This window comes from Schistosoma haematobium, chromosome 3 (genome assembly GCF_000699445.3).
Source record: "Schistosoma haematobium chromosome 3, whole genome shotgun sequence".
NCBI classification, from domain to species: domain Eukaryota; kingdom Metazoa; phylum Platyhelminthes; class Trematoda; order Strigeidida; family Schistosomatidae; genus Schistosoma; species Schistosoma haematobium.
The window spans coordinates 14,862,831-14,887,474 of record NC_067198.1 but is presented as its reverse complement, the minus strand read 5'-3'; the positions used below and the strand labels follow the sequence as shown (position 1 = coordinate 14,887,474).

Sequence of the window (24,644 nt, the reverse complement as noted above, 5' to 3'; positions counted from 1 at the left end):
TTGGATAAAGGCGCTAGACAACGGAAGCTCAGCAGCTGTTGTGTACACAGACTTCAGCAAAGCATTTGACAAGGTACCAACAAATAGACTGCTACTGAAAATAGAAAATCTTGGCATTACCGGACCTGTCTTAAAATGGCTTAAGGATTTCCTAGTTGGTCGTAGACAGGAAGTAAGAATAAATTCGAAGTGCTCCACCTAGAGACCAGTACGTAGTGGAGTACTACAAGGTTCTGTCACAGGTCCTTTTTTACTGTATGTAAGTGGTCTCCCAAGTATAGCGCAGTCTCAGTGTTATTATACGCTGACGATGTAAAAGTCTGGTGAGGACTAACGGGAGACGCAGATGCATGTGCACTTCGGGCAGACTAAAATAGTGTGGTTAACCGGTCTAAAGAGTGGCTGATGCCTATCAACGCGGCAAAGTGTGTCCACATACACTCTTCGGATACAAAAATTAATAGGCAGAGGAAGGTATTTAGAACTCTATGGGCTTTAAGATCGACATTCACTAGGTTAGATACTACCATGTTCACTACAGTACACACAACGTTGATGAGAACTAATCTTGAGAACAATTGCGTTCAGGCTTCAAGCCCCTGTTTGAAAGATGATTCGGATATCCTGAAAAAAGTACAGAGGGCAGCTATAGAGCGCAATTACAGAACTCCGACGTTTACCATACGAAGAGCGGCTTGGAAAGCTAGACCTTTATACTCTGTCCTATGGCAGACTAATAGAAAAGTCAAAAACGAATAAAATACCCGTGGCATACAGGTTTTCACACCGAGTCGTCAATTATTGGGATCTGTTACCCGAAGCAGTGGTGTCCATACCTTCAATAAACCCATTCAAAAGAAGACTGAACACTCATGGAAGCATACTAGAAGAGAAATAACTTACGCCGCAGGTCCTCTGTCCTTACTACACAAACCTGAATATGAAGGAACAAAATGTGATTATGATATTTGACACATGTATACATGAAAAACAATTTCATTTATGAGCCTCAAAGTAGCCCTTTAAGGAGGTGTGCAAGTTAAAATTGCAAAAGTTTCGTGATATAAAAAACTAGTAGTTTTATCCAAAAACTGTTCCAGCAACACTGCACCACATCACATGAAAATATAGAAGTTGATGCTAAAAATATTTTTTAATCATCAGACACCTAAGTCTTCATCAAAATATACATGTGAAGAATCGATCGAAAACTTACTGTTTTCTATTTGTTTTTCTAACTTTATGGTTTGGCGAAAATCCAATTCGTTTTGTTTTGGCGGGTTGATCTCCTTCATTACTTTATTTGGTAAATGCCATCTATAGGTCTAGAGTTAATTTATCCACCTAATTGTAAGCCCATAAATGATGATTTGTCGAAAGAAGAATTAAGAAGACGCCTGACTGTATGCATTATACTCATTATTATTCTTCAGGAGCTATGTAACGCACTAGACAATGTTATCGAGGAAGAAGGAAAATCAACTGAAACTTTACTGGATGGAGAGAGATTATCGCTTTCACAGGACCATACGAAATATAAGGGACTATTTCTTTTGCTTGGATCACCAGAGTTCCTGAAAAATGCAGATAGAGATATTCAATTACGAGTCGGTGTATGTATTTGCAAGCTACTTAAAATATTTTGCCCATGCAACCCTCTTTCTGGTTTATCAGAAGAAAAAGTCCTTACAAAAGTACTGTTCACTTCTTAAACTAAGTTTCTAGGAAATCCTATATTTTTTAATTGATTGTATTGGATTACTTTCAAACGTGAAGACGAAAACCGATGCTGTATATATTAAACTTCATACAATGATTTATGTACGTTGCAAAATCTCATAACGTCCCCACTTAGATCTGTGCTCAAATTGATGTCTTCATGTGGTGTTCGTTTTTGGAAGATGAATCTGTTTTATTTGGCTTTGTCAAAATGGTTTTTGCTATTGTTAAGTATGATTCATTTTACGAAATAATAGTGGTAGAAACCTTGATGTCTGGTCTTGGACTGATAATTCCATCGTTCGCCAGATGATTTTAGATATGGCTGTGAAGGTTATCATCCAGTCTGAGAAATTCCTGTCTTCTGACCTAGTCACTTTTATACTTCAGTATCTAATAGAACCTGCAAAAAGTACTCAACCGGCTCAGCATACATTCGCTCGAGACTTAATAATAAGGACTGCTGATCAGCTGGAATACCGAATTCAAATGGTAAGTTAATTATCTAGTATTTCCTAGTGACAAGTTATTACAAAACTCCCTAATTGTAGGTAAATGTAATGGGACCCAAATGAAAACTGAAGGTAAACCCGTCCGTCCTCCTGAAGAGGTTTTGGAAGACAGCAGTGAGGGAATATCTGATGTGAATGAGTCTAAAGATGATGAGGGAAGTCCTGACCTACTTGGAGAGCACGCATTTCTCATCATATACGCTCTGCACACAATACAAAGCAGTATAGTAGCTCCAGTCCTTCCGACTATTGAGTTAAAGTTAAAGTCGCCTATTGTACGTGAGCGTAAACGATCTTTCAGATTATTAGCACGCTTATTTTCTGAACCGGTATGCATTTACGTCTTTTTTATATTAAACATTTAAGAATTCTTTACTTCACAGGAGAAATCCAAGTCTTTGGGATGCATTCCTGGGGCGCTTCAATGACATTGATAGTGAAGTCCGCAAGTTATGTATTCACATGTTGCCTCAGCTTTTAAAACAAAACCGGGATTTGCTTCATGAACAGTTGCTGACAAATTTTCAACAGCGTATTTATGATCCCGATGAAGGTTAGTTTTATCATTTTATGGCTGAATGTAATTAAGTTCTTATATAAGGTTTAAGGGAAGTAATCTTATCGTATTTCACCTGGTTGCTTCATTCCGAACATTTAAGTGTCTTAAGTAAATGATTATTGCCTGAAATATTGGATTCTGCAAATGTTCATTTGATAAGAAACTGGCTAACTAACATGTCCCTGCTCCGACTACAAGGATATCTCAAGTAAGGCAGCGGATCTACGGAATCAGCTATCATTAAGTGTTGACATATGAGTCTATTCATTGACTGCTAGATGCGAAAGTCAGTAGCTAGTGAATAACTTTTCGAACTCGTAAACTTTTTTGTCCTTACAAATATGCTGCATCGAAAGCATGTAAAGTCAATCAGTCAGCTACAATGTAGGACCAGGCACATATATGCATCTATCCAAGTCGCAACACATCATTAGCACAAGATGAACACCAAATTCATAGAAGTAGTTACTTTAATGGTAGTAATATATGAAAAAAGATTGCATATATAATACAGGGAGAAGGAATTAGTTTGTAGAATGAAAGGTATAAAGTGTTTTTATTCTCACGGTTTGAGGGAAAACAAAGGGTGTATATACCTACGCCATTGTGACCGATTCCGCGCCAAGTCATATAGTCTCCAACCATTGGTTACGGTAGTCGCGAAATCATTTTTAAGTAGTGAGTTGTAATAATGTCATTCAGGATTTCTGTATATGTCATCAAGAATGTATTCTGTGTAGTTAATTTTATATGACAAAAAACTTAGGATTCGTAGGCACAGGCTTTTACGCTTCTTTTTATATTTCAACACATCATACTCCTTAAACTGACTGCTGAAGCCTAAGTCAGTCAAAGAATGTCCACATCTGTAATCTAGTTTTTGAAATTCACATGTATAATCGGGAGTCCGACACTCCATACATGTGGATTCATACTTCTTATTGTTACTTTTTTATAGTTAAGAATCTAGTATATTTCTAACCCTGCCAATTATTTGTTTTAATAGTAGCATAATGTTTTCATAACGTTTTTTTTTTAATTCATAGAAGTCCGACTTTTAGCTTTAAAAACAATGACTGGTCTTATTAAACAATCTGAAAGTGAAGTTAGCGATGATGCATTCGAATTGTTAAAGGAGCGTTCTCGAGACAAGACCCTGTCTATTCGTAAAGAAGCTTCTTCCGCTTTAGCTTCGTTGTATAAAGGTGGTTTGCAGTCGGGTTGGTTATCTGCTACAAAGTCAGCTTCCGCTCTAAATACAATTTTGCACTTGTACTATCAAAACTCAACTGATGACAAGTTAGTTTCAGACATATTTTGAGTTCCTATAAGTTTTGAATATTTTTGTTCTTAATATGGGACATCTTTCGGATGTAACCATCAACTGAGGCATTGTTTATTTATCGATTATCCAATGTGTTTTCGGGAAAATACAATCTTACATTTCCTATAGTTCAAACTGAGATTTTTGGTATGCTATTATTTATCGTGTCCTTATCGTATGATATTTATTTATATGCAGCGACTCGTTACCACATGTTGATTGACAGACTCAGGTTTAAGAGAGATCCTTGGGAGTTAGTGTAGTAATTCATTTCATTGGTGAGACCAGTTTATGAACAACCTTTGAGTGACACCAATGTTACCTTAGGAAAATCCACCTACTTACTGGGGTCTAGTGTGAGTAATCAGAATTGGGACTCAAAGTTAAAAGTTAAGGTTTTCACCACGAATTGACATCAGCTATAGTGCCAAAACGCTATTTAGCTATATGAAAGAATAAATTTCTCGCCAAAACTTAAGATTCGTTATCCTAAATCTGATTAGTCCCAACATAGATCATTGTTTTACTATTTTATTCGCAGTTATTAGTAGGTTTCCTTATTACTTTGACCTCGGTGTTTATGATATTCCCAATTGAAGGGTACGTCTTTCTGTTACACTTCATCTCATTGCTTCTCTGATCCCACGCAAACTAATAATCCAGGTGTACGGGTTAGTGTATCTGTGTTTGATTCTGCTAGTTCAGCTTCTTGTATTCTAATTGAAATGCAAAGTGTATGGCTCATATGGGTCTTTTTGATTCTAATATTGTAGTGTCCAGATCTTAGTTATCATTCCTTTGTATAAACTAGGTATTTAGCACTTCAATATATGTTAGACATAGTTTTGTTCTTTTCTTTTGAAACTTTTGTTGTTCGAATATGCCAACCATATCTTTAGCTCATTTCTAAGGCCTGGATCCCAATGATCACACAATGGTTTTGCGTATGCCCGTTGAATTTTATGATTTATACGAGCCATCCCAAAGAGTACTTTCCAATTTCACTCCACTATAGTTTTGTTTTTGTCGTATAATTTTTATAAGAACATTTAGTTTGTTGATTATAGTGATTATTTAAATTTACCAGCTACCTGTCGACATCCCATAAACTACGATTAAGTTTTTGGTGTATTTTTTTTCTTGCTGATCTTAGATGTTTTGTAGTCAGTAGATTAAGAACAACAAAATATATCGCTGTGGATTTCATAGATAACTGTTGGTTATTTTGCAGTAACAGACAAATATTGCAAAGTTCCTCAGTGAAAATTATTTGACATTTTAGTAGTAGTATTGTCATTACAGGACGCTAGGAGGTTTGGCAATAAAAAGAACTGTTCGGCTTCTTATTAATCTTTTAAAAACTTCAGATCTGGTCATTCAGTTTTTTCTTCATTTTAAGATATCCTTTTTTCAATAATTGCTTTATAGGCTTATCGTTGAACGGTTATTAAAGAGTTCAATCATTCCGTACAATTTTGAAAATGCTGTCCGTATGCAAGCCTTATTTCGCTGTTACAGTTTGATGGATGAAGCTTCAATCAAAGCTATGCAGGAAATTTTTAAGACCCAATATGTGTAAGTCTACCAGCGTGTTTTAGGAATCCTGTTGAGGTTTAGATTATTATGTTATTTATAAAATATTGTGTTACAGAATTTTTGGGTTTATGCCCATGATATTTTATGGTGCTCATAAATACATAGTATTTTATTTGTGTTATGTGTCTCAGAATGGTGGGTATTCCAGTACAAATAGTTTGCGGGCTTCACTTGTAACCAAATAAACAACGAAGGAATAGGACAATGGGAAATCTTCATTTCCCGTAGTTTGAGCTACTCTAATAGAAAAATTCCAGGAATCACATGATTCACAGCGACCTTCAGATATCACAGCCGAAATCAACTGACGTAAAGAAAAGTGATAAATCCCTTATAAAATGACCTGTAAAAACTAGCCAATTCCCCAATATGCTGACATTTTGAAAGAAATATTCTATTAAGTTCTATTTTGCTTTACCGGTTGTCACCACAGTCACTAATCCGATTCAGAACTCTCAGCTGACTTGAATGGATGCCTTCGTTTATGATTATTTTTGGGAATACATTTTAGTACTAGGAGAGTAAATCCGCTATATTATCAACTCACTTCTAAATCACCTTGTTGTTTGTCAGTAACGATCTGAACATTTTAAAATATCTTTTTATTAGTGCCCTCAAACTTCTTCGTGATGTTGTCAAGTTGTTAACTGACCACCGTGATGCGAAAATTCCTTCCGAAGTTAATACTGAAATAATGAGTGTCATACAGCATCTTAGCAGTAAGTATCCAGAAATGTTTTCTTATTTTGTACGATTTTCCTTCAAATATGGGTTTCGTTTTATAAATTCATTTGTTATTTTATTTACATAATTCATATTGAAGGCAACATTCCTATCGGAATCCTTATATAAGATTTCAGTCATTTTGAATGTTTTGCACAATCATAACTGAAAATAAAAGTATGCGACTATCTGCATCTATTTTCTTAGATCAATAATTTAAATGAACTGAATTATCTTACATTGTCATTCCTCTATAAATTTACTACCGGATTTATGACATCACAAATAGTGTTCAAAGAAAAGACATTATTACCCGTAGGAATGTTTTTTTTCTTACTTTGAACGTACAAACGATATAGCAGTTACGTTCAGTATTATGATGGTTTCATAAGCTATACTCCCTAAATTAGTATTTATAAGCGTGGTGTTTTCCCTCATTCAAATGGTAAATACTAAGAAAGTTAACATTCGTTTTTTCTTGAACTTATTTTTGATAATGAGTCTGAAAATAACCTGAAGGTCCATATGCTTGAATGAATATCAATGTATAAACGATAAAAATAGTACCTGTATCACTTGCGTTCATGATTTTATATAAATTATGTTGCAGTTTAATTTCATGTTTAAACAAGTGTGATTATTTTACCTGCTAGTATTTAAGTTATCAGCAACCGCGAAATTGCTAAGTCATTCCAATTATTTACAATATTCTGTTCACAGTTTGAGTAACTTGCTCTATGAGTTTGTCGTTGATCCGTCTCAATTTTCATATATTAGATTATCACCATTTTCGAAACAATCTCTTATGTTTTTATTAGTTTAGCTACACTTATAGATTTCAGATGCTTAGTGATTCTCCAGATTTTATATTAAGCTACTGTCCATGATCATTATAATGGTCCGTCTTTCGGTTTATCTCATTTCATATTATATATAAAAGTCATCATTTATAGACTGTTTCTGTTAAAAAAAATTTGATCCCTTGGATTCCTTCAATCATATAGGTAGATTACTAACTTTGTCTTCAACAGTCTACGGCAAATTCTTTATGATACCAGACAATCAAAGGTTAATTGCCATCTCTCGTTAGTTGTCTAGTTAGTTCTATATTATCCCCACCTACTTCGGTTTGAGTAGCCCTCTCTAAATGTATTCAGTCTAGAGCTGATTTCCTCGAATTTCACGACAAACCGTCCTAACTTTATGCTAATAATATTCAAGAGCAGACAACAATCATAGGATAAATGAAGAAAATGCCAAACGACTTACTGTTTTTACGATCCATTAAATGTCATCCAATTGTATTTAGTTCAGTTGACTTAGAAATCCTTATCATGTTGATTTTCTTGCCGCTATTCTTTCTTCACTTTGGGCTTCATTCGTTGAATTTATTGGTTGTAACTTATAATATTGCGAGATCAAAGAAGATTCTGTTTTCGATCTTCAAATATATTTTTAATCTATTGTATTACCTAGGGTTTCTAAACATTTATTCCAGTTGACTAACCATGTACGTCAATAATGTTTTCAAAATATGTAGTTACCCGCAAATCTTGTTGTAAAGATTTCAAACGCCATATACTTTTATCATGTGTTTAATGTCAGTGTAAGTATTTTTTTAATACTGTAGGTTCATAAAACCAATATCAGTCTTTACTTTCTATCAATTTTTTAATCTCTATAATCTTTTTTTTTCTCCGTCAAAGTTTTAATACCGAAATCAGAAAAGTCAGTTGAACATCTGAAACGTTTCTTCAATCAAGTTCATACAGATAAAACACTATGGAATCATTTAGTTAAACTGACTAAGCCACAAACCGCTTGTTCTCAGGCAACATCAGCGTTAGTAAGTATTTATCGTTCTGATTATCAATATTTATGTTACACATATATTAAGTAAGTCAAACTGTTACCCGCATAGGGTTTCAATTTTTGACAAATCACTGTTTGTCTTATATTCCTGATCCTGTTTTTTTTAGAGAGATATATTAAAAAAAATAGGGACGGCAACAGAAAATCCCAATAGTGTCAATGATAACCAAACAAACTACGCACGTGTTGTAAAGATTTTACTGGAACGATGTGCACCTGTTCTTTTTGATCGTAATTTTGGCGTGGAATTAGTCAATCAGCTATATATTATCAAGAAAACTGGTTGCTTATCTGGAACTGCTGGACGTATGAATGTGACACGTTCACTACGTTTATTACTTGCAGTGTCCGTTTATTTTAAAGTGAGTTGATTATTCACTTTTAGTAAAATTACGCGTTGTCGACTTTCTGAATGCGTAGTTGGTTTCGAGACTATTAGGAAAATGTTTTAACATCAATTAAGAAAATAATAATGGAGTTATTGGGAAATTAGCGACTAGATATAATCTTTTATTCAATTTAACAGTATATTCTCGAGAAACTTCTTTCCTAATTGTTATGTAGTGGATTTTCCACATTAAGCGTTAAAGTTGGTTTATAAACTTATTGGCTCATCAAAATCATCCATGGTCGTTGTTTTAATTGTACTGATTTTCATAAAGTTCCTCCCCTTTGTATTAACTTTATCGATTTAGACCTACATAAAACAGTAGTACAGTGTTTTTTGTTGTACTTAGGGCTTGGTTACTGAGTAATAGATTTGCCTCTAAAATAAACATTTTCATTTATCTCGTATGATAAAAACAATGTTGAATTATAAGTGTAATACATTTGTACGTTCTAGGGTTGGGACCCTCTTCCCGCGCAGACGTGGTTGTACCTTTATCTCTCAACTGATAAAGGAATAAAACTATTGGAATCCGTTCTCAATTGATTCAGAGTTGAGTTGCTAGTCCACCAAGCTATAATCTCAGCGTTAAAATATTTTATTGATTTGAAATTAAATTACATGGCTCCGGCAATTTGCGTAGTATAATCTGTATTGTATAGTAATCTCTTTATAAGAAAGAAATGAATTATTTTCTCTTGATTATTTGAGATGCTAAGTTAGATAGCTTCTTAATGAACTGTGCAATCCGTGGAAATAGTCATGCAAACCATATATCATTAGTATGGATCAATCATAAACTACCTTGTCTGATGGCAACCTAGTTGTCCATTTTTTTTAGTTATCACCTTTTTCCCTATATAATTATTTCATTATTATCACTACCATTCCTATCATTTTAATTCACAACTGTTTATTATATTTTTTTTGCATCGAAATCTAATTAACTTCAGGAAATACTACCTTTAAATAAGGTTATGGATTACCTACTCTGTATTTTATCTGATGAAAACTCGTCAGTGCTTAATGATGATAATGATGAAAATGTATCATCGTCAGCTAATTCAAATTCTTATGACGATTCGTATACATTACAAGAAGTGGCTTTAAGTGTAAGTAAGAAGACATAATATTTCGTAAACCTTTATTCCATTCAGTCCTTATTATCATCTGATATGCAGTTATATTTTTTTTAATGATTATTTTGTCGGTATTGAACTCTATGTTTTTGGAGAGAAAAAAACATAAGTTCATTATGTATTATTCAGTAAGTCTTGACATACATGATTTTCACCAAGTACATTTTATTTGAAAATATCACTTCAGGCATATTATTACCCAATAATTGGAATTGAGGTTACATGTGAAAATCTAATTTTAAGTTATTACTGTCGTTAATTCAAACAGTGTTAACATACATTCTCATTATACAGCTGAATAATATTTAGATAAATATTAAAGATTGCAATAAGTGATTCTTAAAACATATCTGTTTCAGTGTAACTTAAAATTGTTAACCATTAAGAAATTATGATGTGGACTTTTTAAATTAATAATGATAATAATGTATTAAAAAACTACAGTGTTTCAGTATAATATAGTTAAATGACTTTTTATGGTATGAACCTGAAACCACTTACTACTTATCATTCAATGAGTCCTACATAGGATTACATAAATTATTTAGAAATAAAACTATTAATATACTGTAAAGGGATTCCAAATGGCATTCATAAACGAAGCCGAATTTACATCCAGCCTAATTCTAGAGTGAAGCATGTAAGTTTTTTAAGGTCAGATAACTGTCATCTAATTTTTCACATAGTCCATAACTCAGCATACATCCATTTCGTTTATTTGATAGTGAATTCAATGTGTCTACAATTCTGTCAAACCTGAAGTTTGATACTTTAGAATTTGACTGTACACCTTCCCAGTTGTTTTTAAGTGACAATTGTAAATCTCCTAAAGTTTCACGAAAATTCTGACAATGTGATGGTTTTATCACACGTTTTAATTTTTTTGATCTGGTTACAACTCGTTACTTATTTAACAGTTCTCTGTCGAAAAGGAACATTAGAATGAAACGAAGCAGTGTACCCAAAGTTCTATAAAAGTGAGGTTTAGCTAGGACATAACAGTTGATCTGATCTGTTGTTACCATGGCCAAGTAGTGAAACTGGTAAGAATCAATGCGTGCAGAAATAAGGTAACATCCCAGAGGTTTTGAAAATCTATAATCTATAAAAAAAATATCATTTGATGTAGTTTTATTGGCACTAAACCAATTACTTTTTCTTAATTGCTGTATAGTGTTTTGCTAAAAGATACACGAACTGAAATGGATACTCATTTTATAAGGGAAATGAATCTCAAACCATGCTCTTTTCACAATACTGAAGTTTGATACCAGGTTAATTTCCAATCAGTCAAGAGTATATTATTATTTTATTCCTCTGAATAATCTTACTCTACAATAATTCTGATATCTGAGCAGTTTTCTTATTAAAACTGTTACTAACGTGATACGAAACATTTGGTTTTCGTCTAACAATTCTGCGGTCAAATATCAACTGTTTAGTCAATAAGAAAGTATCATCTTTCTGTTACAACTTCATATTTCCATGCTTAATGATGTTATTTTTTAAAAAAAATTTTGTAGATCCTATGTTGTGTACTTGGTGGGGGTCCAAGTGGAGCATTTAGTAACAATGACCTAACTGAGCCTCTTCAAAATATTGCTGACAAACAAAATCTTAGTATTTATACTCAGTTAACTGAACGTTCGGAAGAATTATTACCAATTTTACGTCGTTTTTGCTGTACAGGAATTGTTCCCATTTCTCTGGAATCATGTCAAAATAGAGAAACTGCACAAAAGTCTATAAAAAGTAAATCTAGTGAAATTTTATTTGCTGTTTAATCAATGCGAAAGACGTGTTATGCTTCCTGATTAGTTTTTTTTTCTCAAAAAAAATTTGACTTTATTTCAATTTATTAGCTCATGATTTTCTCCTTAGTTATTGACGAAATAATTGTTATAATGTTCATCAATGATTGAACTTAAATTTGATAGTTGTTTTTCTTTTCTCGTATAATTCCAATATTTAGATAATCGAAAAACAACAAAACATGGAGTAAAAATTCCTTCACCCAAGTTAATAACAGATACTGTTTCGAATAGTGGTATTGTTTGGCGTCGTGAACGTCGTCGTTCTAAGCTATCAATACGTATTTTGTTTTGTCTATGCAACGTTGTACGTCATTTATTAAATTCAAAGAGTAAATCTGAAGCAAACAATATAGATTTGGATGAAGAATTTACTATATCAGTGAATGATGATTTAACTGATGAACTGGAAAGATTATCTACTTTAAAATCTAAAATTAATGAAATTCTCAATGATATTGTTCAGGTTAAGTAATTGCATTATTTATTGTTGAAATGATAAAAGAGTTTATTTCAGGTTTTTAATGGGAGCGAAATTTCCTTCTTGTCCTATTTTAATAATTTTGGTTAATACTAGCCTTTTAAAATTCAACACATTTTTACGTATGATATTTCTCATCTCACTAATAATTAATGTTATGTTTGGAATAGTTTTAGCTACAGGATTGTCATTTATGTTATAGCAACTCTCTCATATAGTCAATTTCGATTATAGTTAGATTTTGTTAAGTCATTTTATTAACTTACTTAACAGGCAATATTATTCGAACAGTAACAATTTGTCTATTTCTTTGTACTCTTGATGTCATGACAGCCTATACACATATCTCGCTTTAGCTTAAATGTCGCTCGATAAGTCACTCTCTTTCCCTTGTATATATTTACTCGAATCTTATTATTAGCCTTTGCATTTCCTATCTGCGCCTTGTATTCGATTTGACTATAAATTTGCTCGCGTACACACATTCGCCTTTTTGCTTCAAATTCGCTCGATGTGCTTGTAGCTTTTTCATCTGCGCTATCCGCTAATAAACTGTAGTCACCGCTTCTTATCGCCTTCTGACTTCAAATACTGTTGGGATTTATATAATAACGGTTATCAAGATGATTGATTAATGAAGCTAAGCCACTACAACGTTTTGTATTCTCTCGTTAGTGTGTACATTCAACTGTCGTAAACTTATTCTCCAAGATTTATCTTAAGCATGATTTTGCCTTCACTCTGAATCGTCATTACCTATCAGAAACAATAAATGAACTTTTAAATTTGATAAATCCACTTATTTTCTATTTTGAAGTCATTTTTAAGAGTTAATCATCAATCTTACTGCATGACATACAGAATGACATGAAGAAAATTTCTGATTTAGAAAATTGATAATTAACGAGAATTCAGGATTTCCTTTTTTTTCTAAAGATTATAAACACATATTCAAGCATTCTGACAAATTATTGTATCATACTGTCACTAATTCTATAATAATTACTGTTGATAACATTCTAGTTACATTACAATTTAAAATTTAGGCCTAGTTTAAATTATATTCGATTTTAGAGAAGCAGTTACAATGGTAACAGATCAGAAGTGATTACAAATTAACAATGATTTACAATGTTGTATACAAGGTTATAAATAAAACATATTATGTGATAGTTAGTATTACTTATTGAAAAAAATTCCCTTTTAATTTGTCTTTCTGTATAGAAACTTGACGACTGACTAGTTCATTTTTCCCCTCAAGTTTCTGTATCAATCATTTGCTATTACTGTGAAGTGTATCTGTTGTTATCTCATAATTTGCATCATAATACGTCTTGTAATTGGTCTGTTCCTTATTGTTAATGTCACCCTAAATGACCACCTATAGTATTGTGTTGGATTGTTTATTAACCAAAACTAGCCACTTCTAACAAAAAAAAACTCCATTGCTAATTATTAATATTATTTTGCTTCTAAATTTTCTCCTATTAGGTTTGTATTTCATGCCCTATTTTATCTAACGATTACATATCCTGCCTCACTTCATTAAGCCATATTGCTTTATTATTTCCTGATGTATACAACGAAGATATTAAAAATTTCATTACGAAATCTTTGGTACAACAAGTATTAACATTTGAACCAGATAATCTGCCAAATCAAGAACAAGAAAAAGACAAGACGCCAATAAACAGTGTGACATCAAAGAATTTGTCTAATCAATCCAAAGCTGAATGCAATGCTCTTAGTTCTTGGTCACCTGATAGTTCAATCAGTAACTTAACTAGAGCAAAGGTAAACACTACTGAGTTCTTCCCAGTATTTCTTATATGACCCATAACTTTCTTTAGTTACTACTAAACAAGCCAAGATCAATTAGCTTCTCATTTTCAAAATCAATCATAAGTATGATAATGTATCCCACTTACAGGTTCACTCACTCAATTTCAAGCCTCATCTTTTTTACGAGGGTTTATACCATTTTATGATTAATCAAAATTACATGGAATGGGTTTCTAACCTGAAACTCTATTAACTAAGTGCCTGGTCTTTAACCCCCTAGCCTAATGTAGCATTCTCGAATTCTGCGATCAAACAGGAATTTCCAATTTTCTCATATTGAGCTGGGGCAACTTTATGACTAAATTCATTTGTTCGAACAAACAATTGTGTGAATCACTCAGATTACAATTGAAGTTTATACAATCCATGTAATGAGTCATCATAAATTTACATACATATGTGTTTTATTTATAGTTAACTAATTAGATGATGAACATGTCTGGCTTTATTTTCCCTCCTGTCCTCAAGGTCATCAGGTTTAAAGTGAACTGACAATACAAAAAATATCATTTTCTTCTAACTACAAAATATATCTTCAGTCTGCCGTTTCTTATTATCCAGGGTTATTATGCTTAAAAGACAATAATTTTATTTTTATGTTTTTCACATCTGTGTATAACTGATTGAAATCCATTTTCAGTAACTCATAAATCACATTAAAAATTATATTTATACAAGTTCTAGTGACATTATATAGTGGAATGGATACTTCATTATATATTGATTATCGTTGATTGTTTAAACTTATTGCTTGATTTCTCTGGACATATTTTTTTAAAGTATGATCTAATAATTGCTTGTATTGTTCCTCTAGATTTTTTTTAATGTTCTAGTTTTCTATGAGTTGTGATGGGAAAACTTAGTGCTAGTGAGAAGATTCATATTATCTATTCTGTGTTATCTAGCAGGATAATTATTAACACGGAAACATTCATTTGTAAATCGTAAATCTTTCCAATATTATTCTATTAAACATATCATCTACTGTGCATTACTCGATATTTTCTACTCAGAAAACCTTGCTAGTTTGCATAATCTTAACATATTTCTGTTTATGTACTACTTACCTAATTTGATCGCTTTAAACATCGATGACATTCCTAGGTACGTTTGTAAAACCAAATGTATAGTGTAGCAAAACTTATTATTCCTATATAGAACGAATCTTGTCCGTTAAAGTTAAATGGTACCCAACTTAATATCATAATTAAAGTGCTTCAAAAATACTATTCACCTAAAACTCGATCATTAAACTAATGGTTGCCCATATAGTGATAGTTGTTGTGTTTTGTAATGAGAAATATGAATTTCAATCTACGCTAAAATATAATACTTTTTAATGTCAACCTCACTGTTGGATTGAAATTTTACTTGTTTAAATAATATTATATGTTTATAATCAAGTTATTTTTTTATTAGGTTAAAACAATTTAATCCTATTCTATCTTCCAGATTTCAGCTATTAAACTAATAACAAATTGGTTAGTAGGTTTGAAAAATGAAGTGAAACCTGTTGTTCAAGTTATTATTCGACTTCTTTATCGTATAATCATTCATGATGGCGATTTAACAAAAGGTGGTAAATTATCGTAAGTTTTAAAATTGAATAATTGTCTCAAGTACTAAAATATGAACCATCTACAAAATTTCATTGGGTCCTCTCGGCTCAGTGGTTTAGAGTTTAATGGTTCGTGCGCGAGACGAAAAGTCCTAGGTTCGAGTCCCATTTGTGGGACCATGACTGCTCACTTCTGAGGAGTCCCATACTAGGACGAATATACTGTCTAGTACTTCCAGGTTTTCAATATTGGTCTTAGATCGATTTGTGATTTCGATGAAATCCAACGATCTCCTAAACCCCATACTGAAAATTTACAAAATTATTGGAGTGAATTTAATTACACTTCGATGCGCTGAAAATTATGGATTAGTAGATCTCTATTTCACTTTTTTATTTTGTCTCGAAAATATGGATAAAAATTTGCTTTCTGTTGGAGTTTCAGGATTAGAGTCCCTCTGTTTAGCGTATTTTTAGTAAAGGTCTTCTCTACCGGATTGGATTGTTAAACACCTCATACCCAACCCACCCCGTTTATTCTGGTTTGGGACTGTCAGTAACCCCAGAAAGACTCCAGACAGTTTTAGAGATTCTCTAATTGATAAATATCCGTCTATTTGCATATCTTACACATTTTCTTGAAATTTACATAATGCCAATAATTTATTTAGCTTCGTTTTCAACCAGTGTTATACAAAGTTAATAGATACGATTATCATTGAGTTCCCGTCGTTTACAAATAGTCCGCAAGTACTCTAAAATTCTAAAGTCGGAGTGGATTCTAAGATGAATGTATTTTAGTTGTTCACCGCAGAAAACTGAGTATTCATCTTCACCATACTGTATAATTGGCTGTTTTAATGAGAATACGAACTTGCAAATTCATTTTGAAGCTAGATGAAGACGATATAAACCATCAGTGTTTTCTTGCATAGAAGATATCGTTTGAATTTTACACACTATCGATTACTGTCTTATAACTTCAACATTAATTCAGTAATGCAACTCTACGGTAGTCCTCACGATAGGCAATTCTTATATTTCCTGATCCATCTATTACGACTGTTCGGTCACATATATTTATTTACAGAATTATACATTATTCTGTGTTTTGAAGCTGTAAGAGTCTTAAGTCTGGCAACGTAATTACGTTATGCTTCTGTGAATTGCATTAAAATTATACCTAATAAGTAGTTAATTTTGTTTCATTTTCAACAATTGCGGTTGCCAATACACATCCGTTCATTTATATGTATTACTCTTAGATACGGTGAAATGTCAAGGCTGCGCTTAGTTGCCGCTACATCTTGGTTAAAGCTTGCACGTTCTCAGGCTTATGTTGAATGTATTGAAATTGGCTGGTATTTGTCAATGAGCTATATACTTTGTGTAAGTTCTTTCTAGAAAGATCTTTGCTTTATTTTTACCATTAGTTGTTTAATAATGTTTAAATTTGAATATTTTGAACATGTGTTGTATATGCTGTGTGTTTTGGTAACAACGTCATTATTCCCTAGATATATGCTTTTCAATCTTTAACGCTTACCAGTTGGGGATACGTAGAACCTTCGCATTACTTGTGATTTCTTGAAGAATTTTAATCCTCATATACACACGTAGTCACAGAAGTGCTCTCAGTGATCTTTTTTCTGAAGATTCGCCCGGTGTCATACTAAAATAAATAAACGTATTGACGATCCTTTCCAATTCGTTGTACCGATTGAGTTCATAAAAATCTTATTAAATTAGATGACTATATTACAACGAACTTTATAATATCGTTGAAGTTTGTCAGCATGCTATTTTTGTTTATTACCACTTATTTTCTACCAAATTTCAACTGACGCTTTTCGTACTCTTTTCCATTCAAGGATCCATGCCCACAAGTGCGTTCACACTTCCTAACTAAGCTCAATCAGGGTTTATATAAACTGAGTCTTCCTCTTGAGTACATGGCTATTTTCGCACACTCTGCTAATGTATCAGAACCTGCATTTAAACAACGCGCAAAACAACTTTTTATTGCGAATATTCAACGTCGTCGAGCATTTTTAAATAAACACCCTTCGTATTTTCGTGATGCCAGTAAGCCTTCCATGTTGTTTTTTCATTTGATTCTTCCATATTCAGATTTCTACAGTTCATATTTCAAGAGTTGCATACGGAAAAAGTAGTGTGATTATGCGATAGGACAATCTACCTTTGAACCCTTGAATGGTTCGCACTAAATTTCCTCATAACTAAATAACTCCTCTAGCCAACCAAATAAGCTCTTGATAATTCTATTGATTATCCGCATGTAACTTCTGTCTTAGAGGTGTCACAAAATAACACAGTACACTGCCAAAAACTAAGCAGATACAATGTTTAGAGCAAACTAATCTGAAATCCTAAGCCTTTCCACTTGTAGTTAAATCCCGAGGATCTAGTTTATCTCTCAGCCGTAAAATAGATATGCACAATTTTGGTCAAAAAAGTTACTTATATATCACTTTTTAGGAGAATAGTTTTACTGAAATAAGAGCAAAGTTGTGATTGAACTTCAATTCGTATGCAGTTAACTACCTAATCGAGTTATTTAGGACAAACTGTTTATGAGATCAACGATCATTGTTATGTTGGTCTGAAGGGAATTAAGATAATAAATACATAAAGGACCAAAATACATCAATAGCTTACAGGAGATTTTTATTGTGCTTTAAAATAGACATTTTACTGTTTCCTTGTTTTGATTTCATGTGTGTTGATATTTTAATAATCTATCCCCTAAGATGTGTGTACTTAAAATGAGTGGTAAATAATCTGTTAGTTAATTGTATCTTCGTTCTTGTAGTTTATTTCTTTTACATATAGTTTTCATCTGAAATTTCATAAATCGAAGTTTTGTCTAATATTGTTCCATCTGTGAGGTACGTACTCCAAAAGCAGCATTATTCTCTTATTGACCCTTTTGATCGATGAGTAGTAGTTATGTGATCTGTTTGTGACCATTATTGCAGGTTGCTAGGTTAAAACAGTTTCTCTTCATACTTAGAGTTGGTGGTTTCCAGGACTAGGAGAGTGCCTGAACATAGTTGTAATAGATGGATACTGTTATAACCACTTTGTGCTTAGACAAAATAGAATTGGTTGTTTGTAATTGATAATAATGTTTTTATGTTCTACTGACTTTATATGATGTTATGAATAGTTTTTATGTATAACAGTATCTTTAATAAGTTAATTATTTTTATAATCCCTACAGAGTTTTTATTTGGTCTGTTGCCTGATTACGTATTACCGTACGTGATTTACTTACTCTCTCATGATTCCAAATGGACAAAACTAGATGATGTAGAAATACTTAATAAAATCAAAAGGTGTGTTTTTTTGTATTAAATTAACCTAAAACTATTGTATCAGTAATATTCTTTTATAATGAAATTATGAATAATCAGCATACCTTGGAGGTAATAAATTGTTTAAAAAAATTTTTTTTTCTTATTGTTTACTTATGTTATCTAGTGCTTTATGGTTCATAATGGAACCGATTATGTCTCATGGTGAAAATTTCAGTTTTTTACGAAAGATTATTGAAAAAATTAAGTACGCACGAGATGCCCTTCATCCTGATGATACTTTGGTTAATGAGGTGATTTTTTATATTTTGTTTTCTTTTTTGGCTCGTCAATTCACTCTTCACTTAAGAAAAATATCTTTTTGTATTCGGCTAATAATTTACCCAATATTAAAACTAGTTTTCTGTTATTATGCAGTTAATTTCGTACTTTTTTCCAGGGTAATTTTTATGCTATAAATTTGATGCTAGACGACGTTTTCTATTGATTATATATAAACAGTGAGGAAAACGACTTTTGATATTCACCTTGCGTTTGTTTAGAATTAGCCTAAAGTGTAGAAACAGTACTTGTCCACACCAGAACTGTTGATTGTTCGTTGCTTTATTTAGTCTATTGGATAAATATTCTGTCATTAGTTCTTAATGGAAATATCGTCCGAAATTGAATTAGTGGTTTTTAGATATTTTTATCATGCAATTAGGAAGATTTTAAACGTATATAGGGTGCATTCAAATTTTGTGTCAGTCTCAGCATTAGTCTGGATCTAAAGGGATTTAGGAAACGTGTTACCAGGATGTTTTCAGTGACCAAATGAAATGTGTCAATGGCGCATTAACTCGTGACATTTTCAGGATCAACATTTCATAGCCTTTCCTTCCCTTTGTGAGGATGCAACATCTCTGAAGATGCTGATTACATGACGGGAAACTGCCTTGCTGCTATCACGCTCTGTGCAATTAACAGTACTTCTCTGTTGTACCTCAAGCTGCTGCGTCTATTCTTACATTCTTCCAACAGAACTTGCTGATATTTTAGGACCTAAGTAAATGAATGTCCTAGGAAATATAGTTCGATTGGATCGCCACGATAGACCATCAGGCCAAGATGGTAATCACAGTTAGGACTAACTCGCTGAACAATAATAAAATGGCAAATATTGGAAAGTAGACCTTGGTGTAGGCAGCTTTTAGTTTTCTTTTGTGCTGTTTACAGCACTGAGAATATTATTAGCGCCCCTGTCGCATCTTCTAATCGTGTGTATGAAAGTGTTGCATTCCTCTTAATCAATATATAGTGTTTTTGTAAAGTAAATATATGTATTATTATAAGCCTCTTAAGCATCTTGTTTCCATCTAATTTGAATATCAAGTGAAAACTGACCATTAGTTTAGTATTCAAACGTATGATCAGCTTAGAACTTATCGATCTCAAATGGAAACGTTTTCCAGAGCCATTGCACTTGCATATGGCCTTCACCTTACCTCGTTTAAAGTTTGTATCCATAACAATTGAATACTGTTAGTTTTTTCTCCAGTTTCTGGATTATCGAGTTAACGTAAATTTGGAATACGATTAATAGTATATTCATAATCTCGTACGATTCATTGTAAATCCAACTATTATCAATCCGCTCTTTATCAATTCAATGTTAAATTATTCACGCGATAGTAATAGATCACAGTTATTGTTGGAAAATCTCCACTAAAACTTAGTGTTTTCCGTATCTGATTTAATTTATCAATCTGTTAGCATACTCATGCTTTTTGAACGTTACCTTCACTATATATTTGATGACCAACAGTAAAGTCAATCACACGTGTTGTATTCTATTTAATTTTGATTATGAATTAGTTTTCATTTTTAAACTCGAACTAAATGTCCATGCATAAGTATTTAAACTACGTTTATCAATTGGACACCCCTATAGCCTTGTGTTTGAACCTTAGTGAAAAAAATTACCACACTTGAAACTGCATACTCAATTAAGATTCGACTATACCTTCCTCTAGCTGTTGATAAATGACTGAAATTGTGTGGTTTTTTGGTGTGTTAACAATTATATTAGATATATAAAAAAGTCGAAACTTGTAACTTGACAACTGATATTACTTTACTGTTGTATTTTTCCCCTTTTTAATTATTTACTCAACAGAAACTGTATACTGTATGCGATATTTCTTTGGGTCTTTTATTATCACGTTGCATTAATCCGACAATTAAAGAGTATCCGGTGGATGTCAAGCTACCTAAAACTCTTTTTACCTCTGCACCAAGTGATTTTCGCAATCCTGATTTTAAGCAACTGATAAATATCGGTTCAGAAAGTGAAGCACAAACAGGTACAAGCATTACAAATCCACCTTTGGAAATGTCCATCAAAAATAAGGTCCAACCAATTTTACAGTTCACTCCCAACAAACACACAAAAGCATTTAAAGAGGGATTAATTCCTCCTGAGCTTGTAAAACCCAAAGGTGTTAATACTTCAAAGCCAAGGTATTTAGTTAACTATTTTTACACTATATTGGTTATCGGTAATGGCCAGAACAACAATATAGTCCCGTCATATGGACATATTTTTTCACTAAGATGAAACTGTTTAGTAGCTTAACGTGTTTCTAACTTAATTATTGACTTCTGGTTTTACGTTACTTATATTTTTGCCAACTCAAATCATCTCCCAACCGGTGCCGAAATGGGAGTATTTGATTCTTCACTAGCAATTTAGTATTTGGTAAGAGTATGCAGTGCTAAAAGATGTAAAACTTTACAGTTACGAACAAAAGACAATAGTTTTCTCCCAAATTTTTTCACACAATTAGGAGTTTTATTAAGAATCTTGGAAATCCATTTATCATCAGATTGTGGTTGAATTAAAACTTCCTCCTAAACCAAAGTTGATTTTGTCCGTTCTACGAATAATTAATTACTTATCACAAGAACTGACTAATATAAATCAGGTTCGCACAAGTATATAGATTCCGCACTGTAAACTAAACGTTTATGAATACTGTTGAGTGGCCAGTTACTTAGATTTTCAATATTTAGTCGAATTCTTTATGGTTATGTCAAATTAGTCATGAGATACTAAATTTATCGTTGTTAGTTTATCATATTTTAATGTACTAAAATATAGCTGTTCTTTCGGTTACATACAAACAGTTTACTTAGTTAAACTGGGCCTTTTAACCGTGTACAATTTCCTCACTAATTATCCCGTTTTTTATTGTTTTTATGAACTTTCCTGAGACTCAATGTGTTTTTTTTCATGTAGGAAAAAAGCAGAAGAAACAGTCAGTCATAAGAAAAAGGAGAAAAATGAGGTGAGATTTAAGACTAAATCAAATAATAATATTGACGAGCTATCAGGATGTGGAAGCATCGACGATAATGAGAACTCCCTGTCAGACAGCCGAGATAAAATAGATCAACAACAGGAGATTATATCCATTTGTGTACCATCTACCAGTAATAACATGTCCTCAGAAACTGATCCTAAAGTTTGTACTGATATTACAGAAACACAGGAAGTGAGACCGTCTACCCCTAACCGAGAAGCTGTTAGTAGGAAAAAGCGTCGAAAAACAACTCCACAAGAAAATCTTAAACGCCCACGTATTAGTAAATTATCAGACTCAAATTCAAACAAAAAACAATCCACACTTGATTCTGTTGTAAAAGTTAGTGAAATTTCCTCAAACAAGACATTTTCCCAAATAAAGAATACAAGTCAACGATTATCTTCCGTCTTTCCGAGTAAGAATGTAAACATTAAGGTTAAGAAAAACCCACAACCCAATAATGCAAAGCAAAATCAATCTCGTCCTAATAAAAACTCTAGAAAGAATACTAAAACATCTACATCTAAAAAAAACAACCAGAACGTCTCATTAAGACCAAGGAACTCAGTAATTTCAGAAAATTCCCAGAAGCCTACTAGGAATCCAGGAAAAACCTCACATTCTACTAACAAAAAGCTTGTGAGAAGGAATGTAAGAAGTTCATCGAGACTAAAAACCAATAAACGTACACATCTTTCGGATGCCCTGTTAAGACGCCCATCCTCGAGAATGAGTGCGGTAATCGCCAGACAAAAGCTCCTAATCCCAATGTCTCAGTCTAGCTCAAACTCGACGTCTCAACTGACTCCAAAACGAAAGTAAGTATATTAAAAGGTTTCAGTTTGCTTTATTGTTAAATATAAAGTATGGCTTACTTCGTCAAATGCATGTATAAAAGCTTTTCACTAAGTTCATTTCTCAAGGCGGGGGTGTTCTTTACGAAATTAAGGGGACGAAAAACGAATGTCTAGTGCTTTAACCGGGTTGGTGGATATGGAGGATCCACATAAGGGGGGGGGTTGGAAAAACTTGATTTCAAACCAATTAGTGTACATGGGCTCTAGTATCCTGTAAGAACAAATGGCGTATGAACCAATCGTTGGTCACCGGCTACCATGGGACTGCATCTTCCGACGTTGTTCCACTACCTTGTGGATTATACCTCTAGGTCAAAGGCTCGGGGTGTGGCCCCCTAAAAAATCCACCTGCTTCGGTTTGGGCACCTGGGTAGTTTGGTACCTCCTTGTACCAATGTTCATGTGTTCAAATAAATAAAAAGTTCATTTCTTTATCATACATGGATATCCCACTTCGATTCATTCCTTACATGTGCATTAATGTCATTTGGAAAAAGTTAAATAAATATGTAATTTTTTTCGCGTAATAATGACTGCTATTTCATGTTACTTAAGCATTCTAATGATTGGATTACATACTTTCATATAAGTCCCAATTAGTGGAAATGAAAAATAAAAAAACTTGTTGTACGCATAAAAACAAATAAAGCTGAGTGGTTTTTAATTGAGACCGATGTAGAGAATTAGGTCCAACTATTTGCAGTAAATTGTTAGCGATCATTGTGAGCCATTCCTCATTGGAATCGAAAACCCTACAGATAACATGAAAATGAGAGGTTATCTTTACGCTCTATTATTAATGCAGCTTCAAACTTCATCTGGACATCCTTTTTCCCAAAATAGAAAATAAGCTTTTGAAATATGTATTTTGTCCGTAACACAGATTGAAGGATCACTACTGTCATTCAGTAAAGCCGAATACACTCCTGACTAAAAACTGGTATAGACTACGTCAACCGAATAAACAGACCTCACGAGTTTGACATTTAAGAGAACTAATTAATCGCTTCGTAGGGTTAACAAAGAAATGCAATGTAACCAACTTAAGTGCTACATGAAATAATTACTCATTTAAGAATTTGATCGGTCCTAGTTACTTTAAACTAAGAAGGTGAGGACTAATGTGTTATTACGACTAGAACCATGTCTCCGATCGGTTAACACATTTTTGATTTCCAAAACCCTAACGGCTTATCACTTATTCTGTTTCTAGTTTTTTAATCTTATCAATGTTTTGAATTTGTGATTTTCTTATTTCATAGGTGATGATACCTCTTGTGAGGCAGAGATCCTGTTTTAATTCTTTTGAAATCACTTTCCGAGGATGATTTGTTTTAATATTTTGTTGATCTGATCTCGAGTTTTTGTATCGAATTAATTTATCTTTTTCAGTAACATTTTATTGCCTGAATCCCAAGTTCATTTGCTATTAACCACCACATAATATTTCCTTGTAAATTATATTTTTTCCTAAACGCATTTATCCACGATTTTGTGCGTTTAAGATATGTGTGTGGACGTTTTATTATTAGCCCTCTTATTCACCTTCCTGAAATACACCTATGTACGATAAGATTCTTC

The 24,644-nt window shown here is 32.8% G+C and overlaps 1 protein-coding gene across 2 annotated transcripts; it reads left to right on the top strand.

The window, feature by feature from the left end:
* Positions 1 to 1,265: 1,265 nt before the first annotated feature.
* Positions 1,266 to 24,638, top strand: MS3_00005076 (uncharacterized protein). Of its 2 annotated transcripts, XM_051213095.1 has the most exons (24): positions 1,266 to 1,403; positions 1,434 to 1,694; positions 1,726 to 1,821; positions 1,856 to 1,950; positions 1,983 to 2,211; positions 2,246 to 2,560; positions 2,598 to 2,784; positions 3,837 to 4,089; positions 5,543 to 5,689; positions 6,320 to 6,429; positions 8,140 to 8,279; positions 8,413 to 8,667; positions 9,647 to 9,805; positions 11,356 to 11,584; positions 11,805 to 12,109; positions 13,616 to 13,918; positions 15,419 to 15,555; positions 16,790 to 16,913; positions 17,396 to 17,609; positions 18,769 to 18,883; positions 19,029 to 19,155; positions 21,018 to 21,361; positions 22,140 to 23,024; positions 24,326 to 24,627. In XM_051213095.1, exons 1-24 carry the CDS (start codon positions 1,311 to 1,313, stop codon positions 24,327 to 24,329), a joined length of 5,127 nt encoding a protein of 1,708 aa, XP_051069040.1. In that variant the 5' UTR covers positions 1,266 to 1,310; the 3' UTR covers positions 24,330 to 24,627. The 2 variants fall into 2 exon arrangements, with proteins under 2 accessions (XP_051069040.1, XP_051069039.1); XM_051213096.1 differs by having other exon boundaries at positions 1,266 to 1,821; positions 1,983 to 2,560; positions 24,326 to 24,638.
* Positions 24,639 to 24,644: the final 6 nt, after the last annotated feature.